This window comes from Emys orbicularis, chromosome 5 (assembly GCF_028017835.1).
Source record: "Emys orbicularis isolate rEmyOrb1 chromosome 5, rEmyOrb1.hap1, whole genome shotgun sequence".
Classification (NCBI taxonomy): Eukaryota; Metazoa; Chordata; order Testudines; family Emydidae; genus Emys; species Emys orbicularis.
The window spans coordinates 144,029,414-144,054,245 of NC_088687.1; the positions used below are offsets into that span (position 1 = coordinate 144,029,414).

Below are 24,832 nucleotides of genomic sequence, written 5' to 3' on the forward strand. Positions count from 1 at the left end.
CCATTCATTGACTTCCATTATTTGACCATTCATGGTAAAGAGGGATATAACTAGTAGGATGACTAGACAGCAAGTGTGAAAAACAGGACTGGGGGTGGGGGTAATAAGAGCCTATATAAGAAAAAGACTCCAAAATTGGGAATGTCCCTATAAAATCAGGACATCTGGTCACCCTAATAACTAGAAGTCTAATGATAAATCTGCAATACTTTATAAAACAATTAATCATGCCAACTCAATTATCTATTGCCACACTGTACGCCCCTTCTGCTCGTTATATCTCTCCGCTAATCCTTGGGTGGAGAGCGTGGCTAAAGGGAGTGTTGCCTCGAACTTCTTCAGTAATCAAGAGGAAGAAGCGAGATTTGGGAGCAACCTTATTAGGCGGAATGGGAGCTGGTTTGGGGGTACTTAATGCTGTGGATCAGCAATACTCGGCTAAGTGTACAGGAGAATTGGGCCATGATGCAGCCCCCCTCTCAGAACCTCTCAGTCCGGCATTCCAAAGCCTGGCATCTAGAACATTTGACATAGTGAATATTCTTCCACGCTGGCTCGAGATGCAGCAGCAAAACCACTTCCAAATATTGGGTGCTCTGAGTGTGTTGCAATCAAATCTCTCAGAATCTCTTCATGCATCGAGGCTCAGCAGTGGTTAATTAGTGTGGCAAAGTCTCTTGTACGAGATGGTTTAAATCAACAGCTGCCAAGAGAGTTAAAGAAAATAATTTATGAACATGCTAGTGACTTTGAAAAGTTATATCACTAATGGTGACGATTGCTCACATTTACTTATTTTCCCCAAAATGACACTCTCATGGCTTTGATTTTAACTTTGAAATCGGCTAAGGAGGAGAAAATACATCCATCAATATCTTTAGGCATGTATTCCAACAAGTCCTTACTTGTGCCTATCGAAGAACATAAATGGGTGCATATAAATAAGGAAAATAAGTACACTCCCATTAACCTATAGGCCTGTGTTAACCAATTAAATCTGGGATACACTTGCACCACGCAAGTGTGGGACGAGGATGAAACACGTTTAAGTCCTGAAGAAGGTACCTGCTTATATGAGGTTTTTCATCGTTCTGTCAGCCGTGCCTCTGCTGTGGTACAAGTAGATCAACACTGCTTTTGTATTAGGAGCCTGTGTCCTTATTTCTTTGTAAATATTTTCTACAAGGTTAGTCATGTTAAAAGAGGGAACCTATGTCTATGCCAAGTGATACAAATCTATGGGTGGGATGTTAATGTTACCACACATAGCGTGACTATGGAAACCATCCTGTATACTTACCCTTTGTATGATGAGTTAATGCCCAGCCATGTTGGCACAGATTTGGAGGCCTTTGAAAAACTTTTGGTGCATCCAAAGCTTGCCCAATATATAGATAATCTACAAAAGGAAGGGGCAAAAACATTATTGATGGTATAACACTCCATAACAGACATAAAAAGGATAAAAGAAGAGACTACTCCAGCTCATTGGTGGGAAGTTGTCTTCCATAATAACTTAGGTGATATCAGATCCACTTGGAATATCGTCTTACACCCCATTGGTGTATTGTTAATCATACAAGGTGTTATGTTAATATATCTGGTGATGTTAACTATTGGCTTTTGTATGTATAAAAAAGGAAATGATAAGAGGACACCCAGGGTACCATTTGATATTGATGCCTTGGGATTGTTAGTTTAAGTATCTGTTTTATATGTTTGAAGTAGTTATGCTTATCGCTATAACTCCTACAAGGAGGGGATTGTTGGGTTATGTCCATTTTGTATAATTTCAGGATCCCATATTGATTTTCAAAATGGAGTTTGTGCCCATGTGATCCAGCTGATCACAGTTTTCCCGCTTTTTATTTCTCCTCAGGAGTGGTAAAGAACTTCTAGATAGACCTGGTTTTTACCGCCTTTTCCACAGGGTTTCCCAGAAGGGGTTTTCTGCTCCTTCTACGGGGTTTCCCGAGCCAGATTATATAAGTCTGCCCCGAGTACTGCTCAGTTGCTGTCCATCTGAGTGACAGTAAGGGTCTGACTTGCACTCACCTCCCCATCCTAGTGGTAGAGGGGGCTCGGATTTTCCTTCCACAGCTCTGCTTCTACTTTGTCATCACCTGCAAGGAGAAGAGAAGGACAGACAGCCACATCCCACTTACCATCATCCACCTTCAGCTGCTGTCCCCCGACGGACCATCTGCTCTTCTACAGACACAGAGGAACATCAAGGGACTCCCTGGAGCTCCTCTGCAATGGCTTTCAACTAGCCGGAGGATTGAGGTCCCAGGCAACAATCGACGCTTGATCTATAGAAGGAGGTTTCTATTAAGGGGTTTACTTACCTGTTTATAGGGTTTATTTGGGGAAAATCACTGTCTTACATAATTTTACTGTTTACTCCCTCCTCTTCTTTGCCCCATTCATTGTGCACCAATCCCGCCATACACTTCATTTGTCTTTCACCTTATCACGACTGATTCCTTGTTATTCACGGTCGGAGGGACCCTTTATGGGAAGATCAACCCTACCAGATGACAGATGCTGGATAGGGAGGGTCGAATCTAAGGAAACAGGAAGCATAGGGATCTCTTGCCTTATCCCACATATATTTCTTTGCCTTTCTGCCCTTTCCTCTAACAAGTACAAAGAGAGTCCGAATACATGTTCTCTTGAGGTTAACAGTAGGCTGGAGCAGAACTTGGTTTTAACAGGAAACCCCCTTTTCCTCCTCTGAAAATGTTGTTTCTCACTTTGGCTGAGGATGGAAGCTAGCTTACAAAAACCTCCCGATGCAATAGGGCTGGGTTCTGCCATGCTAATCCACACTGGGTTATACCTTCCCCCACAAGCAGCCTCATTCAGTTCAAAGGGACCAGCTGCAAATTAAGGTACTTCTCATAGTGAGTCAAAGTGGCAGAATCTCACCCTCTGGCTCGGTTTACGCTACAGAGTTAGACACTGCGGGTTACTTACATCGGCTGTTGATTGTCATTCATGGAGCAGTTGTATTGTGAGCCTCTGTGACCGTGTAAACCACCAGACAGGAGAGGGACATTAACTGGTGTGACGTGCCGGTCTCCAGCAGAAGGTGTTACATCCTTCCCGACAGGAAAGGTCCATCGGCACCAGACGGACTGTTGTGGGATGTGAAAGAGGATAAGATACGTTGGTTGTTCTGCCCTTCCCCCGGGGAGATGAATCATGAAAGTGGATTCTTCCGTCAGCTGGGTTCACAGCTCAAAATACATGGCAGTTTCCTTTATATTTGTCTCTTTTATTTAACTCTTTTTAAATGCTCTTTTCTTAACCTACTCATATATTAAATACACCTTTTAAATTTATCTCAAACTGTTTTTATTCTTTAATAACATGCCAAACTAACCCTTTAAAAACAAAAATTGTTATTTTTCTTTAAGTTCTCTCTTTCTATTCTTTAACAACATGCCAAACTAGGCCTTTAAAATCATGTCTCCTTACTCAACCTCACCAAAAATCTGAGCACGGAGTGGGGAGCTGGGCAGGCGTAGCGCTGCTGGGATTGGGGAGCCTGAGCAGCAGGTGAGCTGGGAGCAGGGGCCAAGACCCTAGGGCGTAGCCGGGCTCTAGCTGGAGCTCCCCACACATCCCGGCGTTAAGAACATAAGAACATAAGAACATAAGAAAGGCCGTACTGGGTCAGACCAAAGGTCCATCTAGCCCAGTATCTGTCTACCGACAGTGGCCAATGCCAGGTGCCCCAGAGGGAATGAACCTAACAGGCAATGATCAAGTGATCTCTCTCCTGCCATCCATCTCCATCCTCTGACGAACAGAGGCTAGGGACACCATTCTTACCCATCCTGGCTAATAGCCATTTATGGACTTAGCCACCATGAATTTATCCAGTCCCCTTTTAAACATTGTTATAGTCCTAGCCTTCACAACCTCCTCAGGTAAGGAGTTCCACAAGTTGACTGTGCGCTGCGTGAAGAAGAACTTCCTTTTATTTGTTTTAAACCTGCTGCCTATTAATTTCTTTTGGTGACCCCTAGTTCTTGTATTATGGGAATAAGCAAATAACTTTTCCTTATCCACTTTCTCAACATCACTCATGATTTTATATACCTCTATCATGTCCCCCCTTAGTCTTCTCTTTTCCAAACTGAAGAGTCCTAGCCTCTTTAATCTTTCCTCATATGGGACCCTCTCTAAACCCTTAATCATTTTAGTTGCTCTTTTCTGAACCTTTTCTAGTGCTAGAATATCTTTTTTGAGGTGAGGAGACCACATCTGTACACAGTATTCGAGATGTGGGCGAACCATGGATTTATATAAGGGCAATAATATATTCTCAGTCTTATTCTCTATCCCCTTTTTAATGATTCCTAACATCCTGTTTGCTTTTTTGACCGCCTCTGCACACTGCGTGGACATCTTTAGAGAACTATCCACGATGACGCCAAGATCTTTTTCCTGACTCGTTGTAGCTAAATTAGCCCCCATCATGTTGTATGTATAGTCGGGGTTATTTTTTCCAATGTGCATTACTTTACATTTATCCACATTAAATTTCATTTGCCATTTTGTTGCCCAATCACTTAGTTTTGTGAGATCTTTTTGAAGTTCTTCACAATCTGCTTTGGTCTTAACTATCTTGAGTAGTTTAGTATCATCTGCAAACTTTGCCACCTCACTGTTTACCCCTTTCTCCAGATCATTTATGAATAAATTGAATAGGATAGGTCCTAGGACTGACCCTTGGGGAACACCACTAGTTACCCCTCTCCATTCTGAGAATTTACCATTAATTCCTACCCTTTGTTCCCTGTCCTTTAACCAGTTCTCAATCCATGAAAGGACCTTCCCTTTTATCCCATGACAGCTTAATTTACGTAAGAGCCTTTGGTGAGGGACCTTGTCAAAGGCTTTCTGGAAATCTAAGTACACTATGTCCACCGGATCCCCTTTGTCCACATGTTTGTTGACCCCTTCAAAGAACTCTAATAGATTAGTAAGACACGATTTCCCTTTACAGAAACCATGTTGACTATTGCTCAAGAGTTTATGTTTTTCTATGTGTCTGACAATTTTGTTCTTTACTATTGTTTCAACTAATTTGCCCGGTACCGACGTTAGACTTACCGGTCTGTAATTGCCGGGATCACCCCTAGAGCCCTTTTTAAATATTGGCGTTATATTAGCTAACTTCCAGTCATTGGGTACCGAAGCCGATTTAAAGGACAGGTTACAAACCTTAGTTAATAGTTCCGCAACTTCACATTTGAGTTCTTTCAGAACTCTTGGGTGAATGCCATCTGGTCCCGGTGACTTGTTAATGTTGAGTTTATCAATTAATTCCAAAACCTCCTCTAGTGATACTTCAATCTGTGACAGTTCCTCAGATTTGTCACCTACAAAAGCCAGCTCAGGTTTGGGAATCTCCCTAACATCCTCAGCCGTGAAGACTGAAGCAAAGAATCCATTTAGTTTCTCCGCAATGACTTTATCATCTTTAAGCGCTCCTTTTGTATTTTCATCGTCAAGGGGCCCCACTGGTTGTTTAGCAGGCTTCCTGCTTCTGATGTACTTAAAAAACATTTTGTTATTACCTTTGGAGTTTTTGGCTAGCCGTTCTTCAAACTCCTCTTTGGCTTTTCTTATTACACTCTTGCACTTAAGTTGGCAGTGTTTGTGCTCCTTTCTATTTGCCTCACTAGGATTTGACTTCCACTTTTTAAAGGAAGTCTTTTTATCTCTCACTGCTTCTTTTACATGGTTGTTAAGCCACGGTGGCTCTTTTTTAGTTCTTTTACTGTTTTTCTTAATTTGGGGTATACATTGAAGTTGAGCCTCTATTATGGTGTCTTTAAAAAGGGCCCACGCAACTTGCAGGGATTTCACTTTAGTCACTGAACCTTTTAACTTTTGTCTAACTAACCCCCTCATTTTTGTATAGTTCCCCCTTTTGAAATTAAAGGCGTTCTTGTCAATTTCACGGCTCCATGAATGACAACCAACCGCTGATGTGAGTAACTCGCAGTCTCTACACAGACAATGTGTTGCCCTGACTACACTGATATAAGGTCTATGCCTGTCGTGGAGGTGGGGTTATTATGTCAGTGTAGTAGGGCACTTACATCGGTGGGACCAAAGCTGTGGTGTGTACACGGACATGAATAGCTCGACGTAAGGCAGCTTACGTTGACCCAGCTCTGTAGTGTAGACCAAGCCAGAGGATGAGATTCTGCCTTTTACTCACTATGAGAAATACTTTAATTTGCAGCTGGTCCCCTTCAAATGAATGAGGCTGCTTGTGGAGAAAGGTGTGGATTAGCAGGGCAGAATCCAGCCCTACTGCATCGGGAGGTTTTTGTAAGCTAGCTTCCATCCTCAGCCAACGTGAGAAACATTTTCAGAGGAGGAAAGGGGGGTTTCCTGTTAAAACCAAGTTCCGCCCCAGCCTAGCGTTAACCTCAAGCGAACATGCATTCGGGCTCTCTTTGTACTCTGTGTGGCAGGAGATTTTTTCATTTGGGTTTAACCAAAAGATTCTAATTTTCATTAAAAGTCTTTTTCTCCATGCTAAGCAGTCCCCTGCAGCGCTCCTGAGCTCCGGATGGCCTCGTCTGGATGGGGAGAAAGGTTTGCCCTTAACTCAAGCTAAAACCTCATGGAGACAAGGTTGGTCATATTTTTCACAGTAGTTGTTAGGCTCCTCCACAGGCTTTAACTTGACCTGGTAACAACTCATGTGAAAACTACACACGGCCTTGTCTTCACTAGGATTTTACCTCAAGTTCGTTAACTCAAGTTCTAGGTCCAGTGTTGTTCAACATCTTCAGTAATGACCTGGTGTTACCCGGCGTTCTTTCAACCCAAAGCTCTTGGTAACATTTACTCCATGCGGGTGGTGTCAGGAAATAAATCAGGGGAGACACGGCCGTCCGACCGATAGATGGCCGGCACAAACAGGATAACACAAAGAGTCCCACTACCTCAAACTTTTCCCCCTTATTTATAATACAATGGCATGTCCCTTAAAGAAAACTTGTTAAGCAAGTAGTTTCAATGGTCCAGCAAGAGGCTTCCTTCTGATTATTGATTAACCAGGTGTGGGTTTTTCCCAGAGTTTGCAGCCTTGAGACCCTGTTAGACACATTCCTGAGGGCACATCCTGCTCTTCTAAAATGCATGCATCAGCAACTTCAACACAATTCTTATCAGGAAGGACACGGGGTCAAGCTGCTCTTTCTGTGGCACCCAAAACCCCCTCCCCTCCTTCCTTGGTTACGCTAAGCCTGCTGCATGACCACTTTACGGCCTGCTGACTTGGCTGCTTTTAGCAATAAGCCATAGTGGTTTACTGGTTTGCCAAAATCTCCCCGTACACTGGGTGTAGGCATGGAGAGCAAACTGATCAAGTTTGCAGATGACACAAGGCTAGGAGGGGAGGGTTGCAACACTTTGGAGGATAAGCTAGAATTCAGAGGGATCTTGATAAATTGGAGAACTGGGCTACAGACAACAACATGAAATTCAACACAGACAAATGTAAGGTGGTACACCTAGGGAAGAACAACCAAATACACAAATACAGAATGGGGGGGGGGGGAGAAGTGGCTTGGCAGCAGCACTGCCGAGAAGGATCTGGGAGTTGTGGTGGATTAACCTTTGCTTCCACACGTGCCCCCTCTCGTCCCATGTTACCGCCGGAGCAGTGAGCAGGTTCTGTCTCTTTGGACAGCAGAACTCCCACCTGTGGCTGGTCACACGTAAGAAAAAGATGCGGATTTGGACAGTCGTGGATGCCCATAGGATAGGGCCGGCCTTCGGGGCGGGCGATGTGGGTGACTGCCCTGGGTGCCACGGTTGGGGGGCGTTGTCAAGAGGCAAGGAGCAGGACACAGGCCTGGCCCCACACTGCTCCCAGCCTGCCCCTCACCGTGCTTTAGCGGGATGACGCTGGAGGCCCCACAACACAAGCGGGCCCCGGACACAGAGCAGGACTGCCATGGCTGGGGCAGAGCTGGGGGCAGCCCAGGAGGGGAGAGGGCACAGGCTTCCCCAGGCCCAGCCCCTCCGCTGCATGACCTCCGGCAGCCAACCGCACGCGCGGCGCACGGGGATGTGCTTTTACGCTCTCGCCAGAGCCCCACCCACGAGAGGGGGCCATAAAAGGCTGGGCACAGAGGGCTGCAACACTGTGAATAGTGGGGTGCTGAGAGCCACTGAACCGAACTGTAACCCTGCATGTGATGGAAACCGTTTCCAGCCAGGGGGTGCGGCAGCCCCCCTAGATCCAGCACCTATGGCCAGGTGCTGCCAATAGAGCCCTGTCTTCCTCTTCCCTCACGCCTCCTTCCCCCATCGAACCGCCTCTCCCCTCCACTCCCTCACCCTCCTGCCCCATCCCCAACCAGCCACCTCTCCCCTCCCTCTCCTTCCCCATCCACATGCCTTCCCCCTCCCCTCCTTCCCCCTCCAACCGCCCCTCCCCACCACCCCCATCCTTCCTCCCCTCCTTTCATCAACTCACCTCCCTGCCTCTCCCCCAGGGTTCCCGAGAGGGCGGGGATGCAGGGCTGTCGGAGGAGAAGAACAGGGGACGCTGGCCGGGGGGGGGAGGTTGGGACCAGGAACGAGGGGGCGGCTGGCCAGCCCCATGGGAGCTCAAGTCACCTCTGACTGACCTGCTTGTTTTGGGGCGGTTGGGCTTGTTTTTGAAAGGCAGGGTCGCATATTTATTTCGTGAGACGTGGCAACTTTGGTTGGCTTTTACCCATCTGCCTTGAGGTGAAAGGCTCTGTAGGCCTTTACCAAAGCCCTGATCCACCTCCTAGTTCCTCAGAATGGTAAATAGATGGGGGAAACTGAGGCATAGGCAGGTGAGCTAACTTGCCCACGGTCTCCCAGTGAGTTAGGTGCAAAGCAAGGAATAGGAACCGGGAGTCCCTATTGCCAGGGCTTGTCAGGGACCGGAGCAGCGGGGACAGCTGCTGGTCGGCTCTCTGAATAACTTCACTGCTAGACAACCTATAAGGCCATCTGCTCTTCCTGGGACCTGCCGGAGGAGCCACACCACTGGCTGGCTGCTGGCTCCCCAGCCCTGCTTCGAAGCCTGGCACCAGCTGAGATCAGCAGCTGCTCAATGTGTATCTTGCTCACTGCAGCTGTGCTTCCTCTTCGCCCAGTCCCTGCTCTGGCCGGCGTCCAGGCCTTGCTCCTGCTCTGCTCCAGCCCCTGCTCCCCTTCGGCTTTCGACGTCTGGTTTGATGCCCAGCCCTGCCCCTGCCTCACTACACTGCTTGGCCCCCCACTTCTGGCTTGGGCTTCTGTCTCTCTGGTACTGATCCCGGGCTCCGCCTCTGGCTGAGGACTCTGCTGTACCCCCCACCCTGGCTCTGGCATTTGGCTTCTGACCCTGGGCCCATTTCCTGGATGCTGCCCACGCTGGACCCAGCTCTAGCCCATTGGCTGAACGCTCACTTCCACCACTGGGGCTGACCGCACATGGCCCAGCTGGTGACAGGGTGGCTCTCACCACCAGGCATCACTTCCCATTTCTATTTCTGCACCAGGGCTGCTGTCAGAGAGAGGCTCTAACCCAGGAGGCTGCTGAAAGGACCCACAGACCAGTCATCGGGGGCTCGGCTCAGCGCGAAGGCAGGAGAATGGCGAGGGACAATATCTATGAGAACATGCAGGTGACGGAAGCTGCTCCCCAGCCCAAAGGTAAGCACAAGAGGCTGCACCGGACCCTGGACTCCCACTGGCCTTTCCTTGGCTTTGCGGTCTCTGCAGAGCGTTCTGGGCAGCGATCGCTTGCTCCACTGACCACGTCCCCAGAGCTCAGCCGTCTGCTGGCTAGACAGCACCATGGGCAGTGGGCGAGGGTGCTCGGTCAGTGCTTCCCAGTGCATTCTCTCCCCTGCCAGTCCCCAACGAGAGACGGGCACAGGGGGGAGAGATGGGAGTCCCTGCACAGCATCCCAGCCTCCTGCTGGCCAGCGCAGTGCCATGGGCTGGCCATAAAAGCCATCCAGGGTCCCCCTCCCCAGCTCACTGCCACCATCAGCCTCTCCCGGGGGTTCTAGCAGGGTTCAAAAAAGAACTAGATAAGTTCATGGAGGATATGTCCATCAATGGCTATTAGCCAGGATGGGCAGGGATGGTGTCCCTAGCCTCCGTTTGCCAGAGGCTGGGAATGGGTGACTGGGGATGGATCATTTGATGATTCCCTGTTCTGTTCATTCCCTCTGGGGCACCTGGCACTGGCCACTGTCAGCAGACAGGACACTGGGCTAGAGGGACCTTTGGTCTGACCCAGTCTGGCCGTTCTTATGTTTGGTTGGGCAGGTGTCAGCTGAACAAGGGCCTGCTCCGGGGGTTGTTTATCCCCTTTGGTTTCAGTGCAATCCAGATGCTGTGTGGCAGCTGTTCTGGTTTCAAACACATGAAATACGCCCAGAAAGGTTCAGGAGACAGGCAGGGAGACGGGGCTGACGGAAGTGGAGGGTGCGGTCGTAAGCAGCTGCAGCTACGCACCGAGCTCAGCTAGGCTCTCTGCAGCGACAAAGGAAAACACAAGGGAAATGTAGCCAGCGCTGGGTGACAGAGACCAAATCCAGACCACACAGAGCACACTTACTTCTGTCTACACATAGATCCTGGCTCGAATGCAGCTCTAGTCTTCTCCCTTTAATGTGCAGGGGAGACACAGTCTTCTGGCTTTGCCCTGTGATTCGCCCCTTGGCTGCCTTGCAGTGAGGAGCCCAGCATCCTGGGGATGGGTTATTAGACAGGGATGCTGTAGAAAGGCCCTTCTGAGCCCACTGCTGTCAGCCCCACTTTTCTCCTGCAAAGAATCATTTCCCCCTCATTTCACTGCCTCGTTGTTTTCATATTTCATAAGTTGGTTCAGGTTCCTGTTCTCATTTAAAAATGCTCCTTTGGGCCTGGACTTCACAAGCCCTAAACTTCCCTCTCAAGAAATGCTTAGGCAGGGGGAAAATCCGGCTCCCAGATCTCTCTCACAGGACGCCTGCCTGGCACTAGAGTCACTCCTGATTTAGGGAGGGTCGCTTTTCACATTCGAGTTCAGGTCGGTTCTGACCTTATTTGGCCTGATTCCGCTATTGCTGTTAACCACAGTCACGGAATAGGAGGCTGAGCAGTTATTGGATTTGGGGGATGGAGTTTGCTCGGTCAGTGGCATTTGAGCTGTAACTTTCCATGAATATGTTTCTTCTTCTCCTTCAAGGAAATCCTCCCAAGACATCGGTCCCTTGGCGGCTCAGGGCGGGGGGCATCGGGACTCCTGTCCTTCTCCTCCTGAGTCTGGCCCTGGCCATGTCCCTCCTGGCTGTGACACTTCTATGTAAGTCCAACTGCAGCTCCAAGCCCAACGTTTGCCAATTTCTATACAGGCCAGCTGGCTCGATGGGGGGGCCCTGGAGCCAGCAAACAGAGCTGAAAACAGGGAGTTGGAGTGGAGAGCTCTTGGAGGAGAGGGGAGACAAGCTTCCCTGGTTAGGGGGCCTATAACAGCAGCCAACCAGTGGCAAAGAAGCCAGGAAACAACTGGAAACAGGGGAGTTAGTGTCCGTGATTGTAAGGAGAGTTTGGGGAGGGGTAGTGGCATTCTCCTTGATGGGCACTTAGGTGGGAAGGGTGTGACAGACACAGAGGCAGCAGTGGTAGTGACCCAAGCAATGGAAGAGACAGTGAAGATGACCAGATGTGGAAGCTGCGGGATGATCCTGGTGCAGGTACCAGAAAAGAGCTTGTTTGTATGAAGTGCCACCTGAGAGAGCTGATGGAAGAGAAGAGCCGAGGTTTGGAGATGCAGGTGGAAACTATGGTTGAGTTTTGAAGGGGATTCGAGCAGATGATGGAGGGAAGGTGAGAGGAGGCTGAAGGGAAAACTCAAGACTGGCAGATCCAAGCTGGACTGGAGAACATGGAGGGGAGACTGCTGGGTGAGTAAAGTGGCCAGTGGAAATGTGATGATGAGAACCGGGCAGAGGAAAAGACCAGCTAGTGAGGGAGAAGTAGAGTTCAGGAATAGGTTTGCTGAGTTGGAAAGTGAAGAAGGCTTGCAGCAGGGAGTAGCAGAAGGTAGGAGGGCCAGGAAGAAGGGTAGAGCAGCTAGTCCTACAAGAAGAGGTGAAGAGTCAATGTACATACCCAGAGTTCAGAGCCCAGGAGGACAGAGGATGACTTGCACTAGATCGCAAGGGAGAACAAAAGACAAGAGGACTTGCATGCAGAAGGAACGGGAGGAAGGCTGGAGAATGGCGCCAACATCAGGAAGAGGCAGGTCTACGTGATTGGTGACTCCTTATTAAGAAGAATGGACAGGCCTGGCACCAGAGCTGATCCAGAGAACAGAAGGGTGAGCTGTCTGCCGGGAGCTAAATTATGGGGTGTGAACCTGAGGCTGAAGAAGATCCTAATGGGAGCAGGAAAGAATCCACTGATTGTCCTTCATGTGGGAACAAATGATACTGCTAGATTCTTGCTGGAACGGATCAAGGGAGATGATGCCAGGCTGGGGAAGACACTTAAAGAAATGAAGGCTCAGGTGATCTTCAATGGGATTCTACCTGTCCCTAGAGGAGGAGAATGGAGGTGATACAAGATGATGATTATCAAGAGACGGCTCAGGCAGTGGAGTTGTAAGGAGGTCTTTGGGATGTTCCACCACTGGGAGGCATTCACAGATATAGAACTGTTCTCATGGGACGGACTCCAGCTGGGGAGGGAGGGAAATAGATTCTGGGATGGAGGGTGGCACAGCTGATTAAAAGAGCTTTAAGCTTGGAATTCAGGGGAGACAGTTGAGAGATGCTCATGTAATCTCCACTTCCGATTCTAATATTGAGCAGGAGAAAATCAAGTAAGAGCAAATACAGTGATGGAGAAAGGAACAGAAGAGGGTAGGAGAATGGACATCAAGAAGAAAGAGAGTTCCCATACCAATGATGCTAACACTCAAGTAGTAGGTGATACTGGCAGTAGCATGACTGTACCTAATCGCGTGAGGAACCCTGGCAAAGCCGAGCGGAAAAAAATAAAGTGTCTGTACACCAATGCAAGAAGCTATGGGAACATAATGGAGGAACTAGATCTACTGGTGCAGGAAGTGAAACCAGATGTTACAGGGATAACAGAAACATGGTGGAATAGTAGCCAGGACTGGAGTACAGACAATGAAGAGTATGTGCTGTTCAGGAAAGACAGAAATGAAGATAAAGGTGGTGCTGTAACATTTTATATTAACGATGAGGTAGACTGACTGTAAAGAAATTAGAAGTGCTAGAATGGATAAAACAGAATGTGTTTGGGTCAAAATCACTTTGCGGAAGAAGGCTACCAGGTCTGCAACTAGGGGCCTTGATTTCAAAATGGGAAACTTTAAAATATTAAGGCAATTAACTAGGGGACTGGACTGGGATGAAGAACTCAAGGATCTGAAAGTTGGGGAGGCTTGGAATTACTTTAAGTCAAAGTTACAGAAGCTCTCTGAAGCCTGCATCCCAAGCAAGGGGAAAAACTTCCTAGGGAAGGGTTGTGGACCAGGCTGGACGAACAAGCGTCTCGCACTGGTGATTATGAGAAAGCAGAAATCCTACTAAGAATGGAAGATGGGATGGATCAGCAAGGAAAGCTACCTCTTGGAGATCAGAAAGTGCAGGGAAAAGTGAGAACTGCCAAGAGCCAAGCAGAGCTGGACCTTGCAAAGGGAATTAAATCTAACAGTAAACGGTTCTATAGCCTTATACACAAAAAGGGACTGCCCAACACAAAGGATGTGTTGGAGATTGAAGATAATCTAGGCATGGGCAAATGACTAAGCAAATACTTTGCCTCCATTTTTAATAAATGGAATGAGGAGTTTAGGGGTAGTGGCAGGCTGGCTAATGCGAACGAGGATATGGAAGTAGAAATTACCACATCTGAGGTGGAAGTCAAACTCAAAAGAGCTTAATAGGACCAAACTGGGGGGCCTGGATAATCTCCATCCAAGAATATTAAAGGAACTGGCACATGAAATTGCAAGCCCACCAGCAAGGATTTTTAGTGGTCCATAAATTCAGGGGTCAGACCCAGTGACTGGAGAATTGCTAATGGAGTTCCTATTTTTGAGAAACAGGAAAGAAGTGATCCAGGAAACTACAGACCTTTTAGTTTGACCTCAATTGTATGCTAGGTCTTTGAACAAATTTAGAAGGAGAAAGTAGTTAGGGGCTGTGACAAAGTTCCTCCTCTACCTTGGTGGGTCCTGCGCTTATTGGCGGATTTTCTTGCCTCAGAGATTCACCATGTGGGTTGGGGAACAGCCCAGAGACCTTCCCCTCTGGAAGAACCCACAGTCCAGGTCAATTGGGAGGTTTGGGGGGAACCCGGGCCCGCCCTCTACTCCAGGTTCCAGCCCAGGGCCCTGTGGACTGCAGCTGTCTATATTGCCTCCTGTAACAGCTGCATGACAGCTACAACTCCCTGGGCTACTTCCCCATGGCCTCCTCCAAACACCTTCCTTATTCTCACCACAGGACCTTCCTCCTGGTGTCTGATAACGCTTGTGCTCCTCAGTCCTCCAGCAGCACACCCTCACCCTCTCACTCTCAGCTCCTTGCGCCTCTTGCTCCCAGCTCCTCACACTCACACCACAAACTGAAGTGAGCTCCTTTTTAAAACCCAGGTGCCCTGATTAGCCCGCCTTAATTGATTCTAGCAGCTTCTTCTTAATTGGCTCCAGGTGTCCTAATTAGCGTGCCTGCCTTAACTGGTTCTAGCAGGTTCCTGATTACTCTAGTGCAGCCCCTGCTCTGGTCACTCAGGGAATAGAAACCCTGCTTGACCTGGGACTAATAGATCTGTCCCATAGATCGCTCTCCTGTAGCCCTCTGGCTTGGAGGGAGGAAGGTAGGGGCCTGCTCCTCCTGCTACTAGGCCTTGGGCTCTCCCTACAACTGCAGCTACTGTTGCTGCTCCAGCTACTCCCCTGGCTGGGCCAGAACCCCCCCTTCTCTGCTACCTACGTGCTGACTGGCTGCTAGTCCCCCCGCACCCTTGATTGCTGCTGCTCCAGTTACAGCCCCTTGGGGGGGGGCTGCTAGCCCACTCTCCAGAGGAGAGGAGGGAGAAACCCCAGCCATTGCTCCTGCTGCTGTGGACACCACCACCACCATCTCCACCTGAGAGGGGTCCTTCCTGCTGGCCACCGGACTGCTGCCCGGAGCTGCTGTGTTTGCTGCTGGGAGCTGCTGAAGCCCCGAGGAGGAGGAGAAGAAGAGGACCATCTACCAGTGGGGGAGCGCGTAGGAATTCCACAGACCACCGTGGAGGGGGCCCTTACGGACTGAGTAACTTTTGAACTGTGCTCTTGTGGTGGGGGTCTAGACTGTGTTTGTGGGGACACAGGGGGTGTGGCGTGGAGCCTGCCCCCTGGTCCATCTGTGTCCCCCCCGACCCCCACCACCACCATCATCGTTGCCCCCTCCACCACCCCCACCGGCTACTCACCATCTGCCTCGAACTCCTACCTCTGGGACTCAGCTACTCACCTAGGCTTGCCACGCCCTGTTGCCACCATTGGGCCTGAAACAGCAGCCAACCTTAAAAGACTTTATTTTCATTGCAAGCGCACGTGGGTGCACGTGCCCCCCCCTTTTGGACTGACCCCCTCCCCCCTGCAGCAAGCCCCCAGTTTTGCCCCTGCTGCCTACGCATTTGCCCCTTGCTGCCTTTTACTCCTCCCCTTTGCCCCAACCCCTCGCTAGCTCCAGCTTGTTTGCCTGCCCCGCCCTTTCCCTCTGCAGCCTTGGTTTGTTTGACCCGCCCCAGCCTCTGAAGCTAGCCCCGTGGTTCCTCTGCCCCACTCCCAGCCTGATTGTTCCCCTTCCCCTGCGGTCACCTTGCATTGATTAGCCCCTCCCCTCGTGCGCCCATGTCCCCTCCCTTGTGCTTGTGCCCCTTCCCGTTTTAGTTTGACCTTGTCTCACTGCACCCCCCAATGCTGTTATATTCCCCCTTCCTTGGTGCGACTAGAGGAGCCGGAAACCCTCCCCGAGTCAGTGACTGACCCCTAGCCCTTGATAGTCCTGCTCCCATCCAGCCCACCCCTTTTTGGCGCCCTCCTCCCCTGCCTGCAGCCTAGCGGGGAGAAGTGGTCGACCTGCTTCCCCTCTCCCTGCCCCCTCCGGTGTTTGTTCTGCCCCCGTCCTCATTATGGCAGGGGACGAGGCGAGTGGGACCTCTCGGGCAGACCCTGCTGCCCCTCCTCCACCCGCCCCACCATCGTCCCCCCTAGCCTCTACCTCAACCGCCGCTGCCGTGCCACCTGCTAACGCCCCTGCTGGAGCGCCGGCAGCGGCAGATACCGAGGTGACCTCCGCTGCTGCCACGTCCCTCGCTCCCTCCGACTCTGGGGGAGCCCCCCCAGCCGGCAGGAAGGGCCAGGGCACAAAGAAAAGTAAAGGCCCCGCCAAGAAGGCCAGGCCCTCCATGGCGGGGGCTGCCCCCACTGCCACAGCCCCGCCATCGGCTGCGGCATCCCTCCCCGCTGTTCCCTCCACCAGCTCTGTAGGTGTCCCTCCCCCGGCCCCCAGGGCATATGCCCAGGTAGCGGCGGCCCCCCCGCCTGCCGCTGCATCATCATCTCAATCAACCACTGCCTCTGCTACCATCTATAGTGACCGGGGCCCCTTCCCCACCTTGACTAGGAAGCACGGCGTCCGTTGCCTCCTGGTACCCGCCTCGCCCCACGTGGAAAACTACGTGTGGGCGTTGGCGAGGGTGGTGGGGCCCACGGCCATTGTGGCGGCCTCCAAGATGTACGGAAAGGTCGTCTTCTTCCTAGCATCGGAGGCCGCCGCCCAGGAGGCGGTGGAGAAGGGCCTGGCGGTGGGGGGCGTGTTCGTCCCCCTGGAGCCGCTAGAAGACCTGGGCGCCCAACTGGTCCTGACTTCTGTCCCTCCCTTCCTTCCTAATGCCGCCCTGTTACCTGCCCTCTCTACCCTGGGGAGGCCGATCTCCGTGGTCAGCCCTCTCCCGCTGGGCTGCAAAGATCCCGCCCTCCGTCATGTCCTCTCGTTCCGCCGGCAGGTACAGTTACAACTGCCGCCGGCGGCACGTGACGGTGCGGCGCTCGAGGGGTCCTTCTTGGTCCCCTACCAGGGGGCCCGCTACCGGGTGCATTATTCAACGGGGGAGGCCCGGTGCTACCTCTGCCGGGTGATGGGGCACGTCCGGAGGGACTGCCCCTTGGCCCGGCACAGAGGGGCATCCGGGACCCCCGAGCCCCGGCAGGGCGCCGGCCCCATCATCGCCGGCGCCCCTGGCTGCCCGGCGCCCGAAGCCGCCCCTCCTCCTTTCCGGCCCAACAACGCTCCCGCTCGGGCCCAAGGGGTATCTCCCCTAGTGTGCCCAGACGAGCGGGAGGGCCCCGCCTCTGCCGCCTGCGATCTGGCGGGGCCTGTGGAGGAGGGTGAGGTAGGGATACCGCCGGGCATAGAAAAGGGCATGCCCCAGGGTGGCTCCTCCCTCCTACATGCTGCCCCACCATTGCCTCCCCGAGTCCCTGAGCCTTCGCCCTTGCTCCCTGACCCGACTCCTGTTAGCCAGCCCCCGGATGATGCCATGGAGGGCTGGTCCTTAGTACAGGGGAAGCGGGGCAAGCGGAAGGCTCGAGCTCCGCTCCTCCCACCTGATGCGGTAGCCCCCCCGGAAGACCAGGAAGGGGGGCACCAATGCCGAGCCTTCCGCTTTGCCCCCTGCCGATTCCAATTCAATGGTGCCGGCTGGGGATGCCGTGGCAGCACTGGAAGGTAATATCGCCCCTCCTCCGGAGTCCCTTCCTATGGAAGCCCCTGCTGAGGCCCCTCTCGCCCCCTTACAATCTGAAGCCCCTGCAAGCACCAAGGCGAGCGTCGCTTTGGGTGCTGGCGGGGAGAACCCTGGGGTGGTGGAAGGTGATCTCCTCTCCATTTATGAGGAGATCAAGGCCGTGGGTCTGACCCCGGTTACCCAGGGGGAGGACGACCCTCTGCCAGTGGGCCTCGATTTGAACGACCTCGCCTCGGCCCCCCTTTCCCCGTGTTCCGTCCCCTTATCCACTGCCTCCGTTCCCGCCTCCGAGGAGCCCCTGGACTCTTCCACCAACCAGGCCGCAGATGGCACCCCGCTAGCGGCCGCCGAGCCTCTTGAGGCGATGGCCAGTGCCACGCAGCCGGGACCCGAGTCGCCAGGGGACTCCCTCGTGGCTGAGGGGCAGCCAACCTCCTTCCCGGGTGGGGGCCCCATCGTTGATTTTCCACCTACAGATGCCATGGCCTTACCATCTGCCTTGGAGCACGAGCCCGGCATCGCCGAGGACCCACCTCCCTCCCCGCAAATCTCTGAGCCCATTTGCGGGGTGTTACCCCCCCCACCCAGTGGCCTGGCTGCTGGGACCCCCGATCCCAATATCGCCCCTTCCCCTGTCCCTATTCCTGATTCCAGCCCTACCCCTGACACCGACCCCGTCCCTGTCCCCTCCACTTCCCGTGATGCTTTTGCCGCCCCTGGGGCTGTCTCCTTCTATACCCCAGAGGATGACCCCCAAGGAGCGGCCTTTGTTTTTCCCTGTCCCGACCCACCAGGGGCTGCTATTTTCCCTCCGCCGCCCCCCATTGAGCCAGGATCTGAGGCGGGCCACGTGGCGTCGGCCCATCGAACGCCACGTCAAGGGTCTGCCCCCTGCTTGCCCGTCTCGGTGGGCCACGGGGCTGTGACAGGGGCCCCACTGGGGGAAAGCCATAGATCAGTGACCCCACCCCCCCATACGCTGAGAGAGGAGCTACGGGAGTTCCTTGAGGACGTCTGTGGCTCCCGCAACAAGGTACAGCTTGCACTCCAGCGATGGGGGGATTTTCATCAGATCCTCCGGGCCGCGAGGGCCCTCATGGGGGAGGGTAAGAGGACCGGGAGGCAGGCCGCTGCGGCCTACCAACGGGTCCGCCTCTTCCGTGACTCCTTAATCGCCCATGGGGTAGGTCACGGATTGTTGCGCGGCCCGACGGAGGCCGTGAGCGTCTCTGCCGGCGAGGATCCCCCCCAGCCCTCCTTATGGCACCGATCATCTTTGCAACATTAAACACCCGGGGCTGTAGGATGGGTCTCCGCAGGAGCCAGGTGCTCCCCTTCCTTCGGGAGGGGGGGTACTCTGTGATTTTCCTGCAGGAGACCCATACGGATCCGGCCGCTGAAGCTAGCTGGCGGCTGGAGTGGGGGGACAGGGTCTATTTTAGCCACCTCATAGTTCGTACGGCTGGAGTGGCGACCCTGTTCTCCCTCGACCTACGGCCCGAGGTGCTGGGGGTCGCCGAGGCTGTGCCAGGCCACCTGCTACACCTCCGGGTCCGCATGGAGGGGCTTGTGGTTAATCTCGTCAATGTTTACGCCCCGACATTGGGCCCGGAGAGGTTGTGTTTTTATCAGCAGGCGTCCGCCTTCCTCGGCACCTTGGATCCTCGCGAGTGCCTGGTCCTGGGCGGGGACTTTAACGCCACCCTTGAGGAACGGGACCACTCGGGGACCGAGCAGCACCCGGCCGCTGCGGATGTCCTCCGGGAGATCGTCGAACATCACTCCCTGGTGGACGTCTGGCGCGACCACCACCCGGATGACGTTTCGACATTCACTTTTGTCCGGGTGGAGGTCCATCGGTCGTACCACTCCCATGGACCGCATCTATATGTCACGCTTCCATCTTTCCCGGGCCCACTCCTCCAGCGTCCGGCCGGCCCCTTTTTCAGATCACCATCTAGCCACCGTGACAGCCTCTCTCTGCGCGGAGAGGCCGGGGCCGGCCTATTGGCACTTTAATAATAGCTTGTTGGAGGATGTGGGCTTCGTGGCGTCCTTCTGGGAGTTCTGGCTGGCCTGGCGAGGGCAGCGGCGTGCCTTTCCCTCGGCGCGGCGGTGGTGGGACCTGGGGAAGGTGCGCGCCCGGCTCTTCTGCCGTGACTACACCCGGGGCGCCAGCCGACGGAGGGATGCGGCGATAGGGCAGTTGGAACGGGAGGTCTTAGAGCTGGAGAGGCGTCTGGCCGCCAGCCCCGGTGATCCATCCCTCTGTGGAGCGTGCCGGGAGAAGCGGGAAGAGCTCCGGACCCTCGAGGACCATCGGGCCCGAGGTGCCTTTGTTCGATCCCGCATCCGCCTCCTTCGGGAGATGGATCGCGGCTCCCGCTTCTTCTACGCCCTGGAGAAAAAGAGGGGGGCCAAGAAACACGTCGCCTGCCTTCTAGCAGAAGACGGCACCCCCCTCACAGATCCGGCGGAAATGTGCGGGAGGGCCAGGGCCTTCTACACAGGCCTTTTCTCCCCGGATCCGACCGATCCTAACGCTTGCAGAATGCTCTGGGATGAACTCCCGACGGTCAGCGCGGGTGACTGAGACCGGCTGGAGCTGCCTCTCACTCTGGCCGAGTTCTCGGAAGCCCTCCGCCGCATGCCCACCAATAAATCTCTGGGCATGGACGGGCTGACCGTGGAGTTCTACCGCGTGTTTTGGGACGTCCTCGGCCCGGACCTTGTCACCGTCTCGGCCAAGTCCTTGCAGGGTGGGGTCCTCCCTCTTTCGTGCAGGCGAGCCGTGCTCGCCTTATTGCCGAAGAAGGGGGACCTCCGCGATTTACGGAATTGGCGTCCCATCTCGCTCCTCAGCACGGACTATAAAATCGTAGCGAAGGCCATCTCGCTGCGGCTAGGGTCCGTGCTGGCGGACGTGATCCACCCAGACCAGACCTACACCGTCCCGGGCCGCACCATCTTCGACAACTTGTATCTGGTCCGGGACCTCTTGGAACTCGGGTGTAGGGATGGTCTGTCGTTCGCCCTCCTGTCCCTGGATCAGGAGAAGGCGTTCAGCAGGGTGGACCACGGGTATCTCCTGGGCACTCTGCGAGCGTTTGGCTTCGGGCCCCAGTTTGTGGGTTTTCTCCAGGTGCTGTACGCCTCCGCAGAGTGTTTGGTCAGGCTCAACTGGACCCTGACCGAACCGGTCAGCTTCGGGCGAGGAGTACGTCAAGGGTGCCCCCTCTCGGGCCAGCTGTATGCTCTGGCGATCGAGCCCTTCCTCTGTCTCCTCCGTAGGAGGTTGGCAGGGTTGGTGCTGCGGGAGCCGGAGCTGCGGCTGGTCCTGTCGGCGTACGCCGACGACGTGCTCCTCGTGGTCCAGGACCCGGGTGACTTGGTGCGGGTGGAGGCTTGCCAGACCATCTATTCGGCGGCCTCCTCCGCCCGGGTCAATTGGGTCAAGAGCTCTGGCCTGGTGGTAGGGGACGGGTGACAGGCGAGCTCCCTCCCACCCGCGCTTCAGGCCATCCGATGGAGCACGGGTCCGCTGCTCTATCTCGGCGTTTACCTTTCTGCCACGCATCCGTCTCCGCCGGAGAACTGGCTAGGTTTAGAGGGCAGGGTGTCGGAGCGGCTCCAGAAATGGACAGGACTGCTCCGGTGTCTCTCCCTTCGAGGGAGAGCACTGGTGCTCAATCAACTAGTCCTGTCCATGCTCTGGTACCGGCTCAACACCCTGGTCCCGGCCCCGGGCTTCCTGACCACCCTCCGGACGTTGATTCTGGAGTTCTTTTGGTCAGGACTGCACTGGGTCTCTGCGGGGGTTCTCCATCTACCCCTGGAGGAGGGAGGGCAGGGCCTGAAGTGTCTGCACGCTCAGGTCCACGTCTTCCGCCTCCAGGCCCTGCAGAGGCTCCTTTATGGTGCAGGTAGTCCGGCATGGAGCGTATTGGCGCACGCCTTCCTGCGCCGCTTCCGAGGGCTCCGATAGGACCGGCAGCTCCTTTGTCTCCATCCGAGAGGTCTTCCGCGAGGCCTCTCCGAGCTGCCGGTCTTCTACCAGGACCTCCTCCGGACCTGGAAACTGTTTCCAGTGACCAGGTCCGTGGCGGCCACCGTGGGGGCAGATCTCCTCGCGGAGCCCCTGCTACACAACCCCCAGCTTCGTGTGCAGGTGGCGGAGTCCCCCATGGTGTGCCAGAGGTTGGTCCTAGCAGAAGTCACCAAAGTCGGAGACCTCCTGGACTACGACCGGGGAGACTGGCTGGATCCCCTGACGCTCGCTCAGCGCATGGGGCTCTCCAGACCTCATACTCCCTGGCGCGTGCTTCAGGAGGTGAGGGCCGCTTTGCCGCCCGCTGCTCGGGACTATCTCGACCAGGTCCTGTGAGAGGGCACGCCCCGCCCACCTTCCACTCCGAGCCCTCCAGACCTTTTCATCGGGCCCCTGCCCCATGGACCCAATCGCGCCCCCCCCCCGTCCCTTCACCATGAGCCGGCTGCACAATCTGCAGCCGGTTCTGTTCCGGACCGCGCCAAGGAAACATCTATACATGCTCATGCTCCATGTTCTTCATGTCCTCACCCTCGCGTCCCGCCCCGATACGAAGTGGCGGGACCTCCTGCCACCTCTGGAGGGTGAGGAGCCCCGGTGGGCCAGCCTTTATTCTACTCTGATCCCGAAGCCCACCGGGGACATAAGTTGGCGGCTCCTTCACGGAGCCGTGAGCACGGGCGTGTACTTGGCGCGGTTTACCCCTATCCCAGACACCTGCCCCTTCTGCGGCGTGAGGGAAACCCTGGCGCATGTTTACCTGGAGTGCGCCAGGCTGCAGCCCCTATTCCGGCTCCTCAAGGATATTTTGTTATGATTTTGGTTGCACTTTTCCCCTCACCTTTTTATTTATGCACTCCCTATCCGTCGCCCCACAAAGTCACGGGACCTCCTGGTCAACCTCCTCCTGGCCCTAGCAAAACTGGCCATCTATAAAACCAGAGTGCGGAGGTTGGCCGATGGAGTCTCCTGTGACTGTAGGGCCTATTTCCGGTCCTCCGTTCGTTCACGTATCCGGGCAGAGTTCCTCTGGGCGGCGTCCACTGGCTCCCTTGACACCTTCGAGGAGCAGTGGGCGCTGTCCGGGGTTCTCTGCTCGGTGTCCCCGTCTGGTTCCCTTCTTTTGACCCTTTGACCTCACTCCTGTCCCTGTTCTTTTATTAGTTGTCCCCCGTAATTTTTTGGTCTCCAGGTCCTGTGGACCCCCCCTTAGGCTGGGGGGGGATCCTTTAGCAGTGGGCGGGCAAAGCCCGCCCACATCCTGGATCTCAATAGGACCAGACTCCTGTACCCCACTGATCTGGGTCTGTCACAGGGCATAGAGGTTAATAGTAAATGGGATAAAATACAACATGGTTTTACAAAAGGTAGATCATGCCAGACCAACCTTCTCTTTCTTTGAGAAGATAACTGATTTTTTAGAGAAAGGAAATGCAGTATATCTCATCTATCTGGATTTCAGGGCTTTTGATTCAGTTCCACATGGGAAATTATGACCAAATTGGAGAAGATGGGGATTAATGTTGCTGTTAATCCCTACGTGCATGAACTTGCACTTTGCACGACTGAATTTCATCCCATTTCTACTACTCCAGGTTTCAAGGTCGTCCAGCTCTACTCGTATGATATTCTGGTCCTCCTCCACGCTGGCAATAGCTCCCAACTCTGTGTCATCTGCAGATTTCATTAGCGCACTCCCCCTTTTTGTGCCACGGTCTTTAATGAAAACGTTAAATAAGATTTGTCCCAAGCCCGATCCCTGAGGAACTCCACTAGTAACCTCCCTCCAGCCTGACAGTTCACCTTTGAGCATGACCCGTTGTAGTCTCCCATTTAACCGGGTCCTGATCCCCCTTTCAATGGGGTTGGGAAGGAATTTCCCCCCAAATCAGATTGGCAGAGACCCTAAGGTTTTTTGCCGTCCTCTGCAGCCTGGGGCACGGGTCACTTGCAGGTTTGAACTAGTGTAAATGGTGGATTCTCTGTAACTTGAAGTCTTTCAATCAGTAACTCAGCCAGAGGTTATGGGCCTGTTACAGGAGTGGGTGGGTGAGGTTCTGTGGCCTGCAGGAGGTCAGATTATGATCATGATGGGCCCTTCTGGATATAAGGTCTATGAGACCTGTCTCTGCCTCAGTTCTCCACCTGTAAAACGGGGGGAGGAGACTTCCCTACTTCACAGGGGTGTCGTGCGACATTAAATAACATATTAAAGCCTGTGAGGTGCTCAGATACTGCAGTGAAAGGAGCCAGAGGCGTACGACGGATCGCGGGAAAGGTTCCGCAGACAGCACTTAGATCACAAGTCTGTTGATGATGCACAAGCTGGAAGAGAAGCTGCTCCCTGGGGCATCGCTGGGTTGGCCCTGCAGCGCTAAGGGGAGTGAAGGCTGATTTGTAGGGACAGATGCTCTGCAGGTGTCAATCGAAGTAGCCCCTCTGAAGTCAGATTGACACCATCTGAGCAGCTGGCCAGCAGTCCTGCAAGCCTAGATCCTCAGAGGCATTTGGGCTCCTGGTTTCCATTGGAATCACTGGGAGTTTGGGGCCTGAACACCTCTAAGGGTCTGGGCCTACTGTTAGCAGACAGGCCCCTGAGACATGCCAGGAGCGGAGCTGTCAGGATCGTTAATAAGCACTTGGATGGCCACAGGGCCCAGAAGCTGCACCCAGGTCCTGCTTTGCATAGTGCTAGGTGCTGCACAAACACACAGGAAAATGAGGTCATAGAATCACAGAACCATCGGGTGAGAAGGGACCGCAGGGGAATCCAGTCAAACCCCTGCCAAGATGCAGGATTTGTTGTGTCTGACCCATCCCAGACACATGGCTCCAGCCTCCTTTTGAAAACCCCCAGTGTAGGAGCTTCCAAAACCTCCCGAGGCGTCTGTTCCATCGTCCTGCTGGTCTCACAGGCAGGAAGTTTGTCCTGAGATTTAATCTCAATCT

At 53.7% G+C, this 24,832-nt stretch overlaps 1 protein-coding gene across 1 annotated transcript in view; it reads left to right on the top strand.

The window, feature by feature from the left end:
• Window positions 1-9,656: 9,656 nt before the first annotated feature.
• Window positions 9,657-24,832, top strand: part of LOC135879710 (C-type lectin domain family 4 member F-like) — a 29,750-nt gene continuing 14,574 nt past the window's right edge. Inside the window, exon 1 of the mRNA XM_065405761.1 lies at window positions 9,657-9,717. Coding sequence (XP_065261833.1) covers window positions 9,657-9,717 — 61 coding nt within the window. The remainder of the gene's footprint in view (window positions 9,718-24,832) is intronic.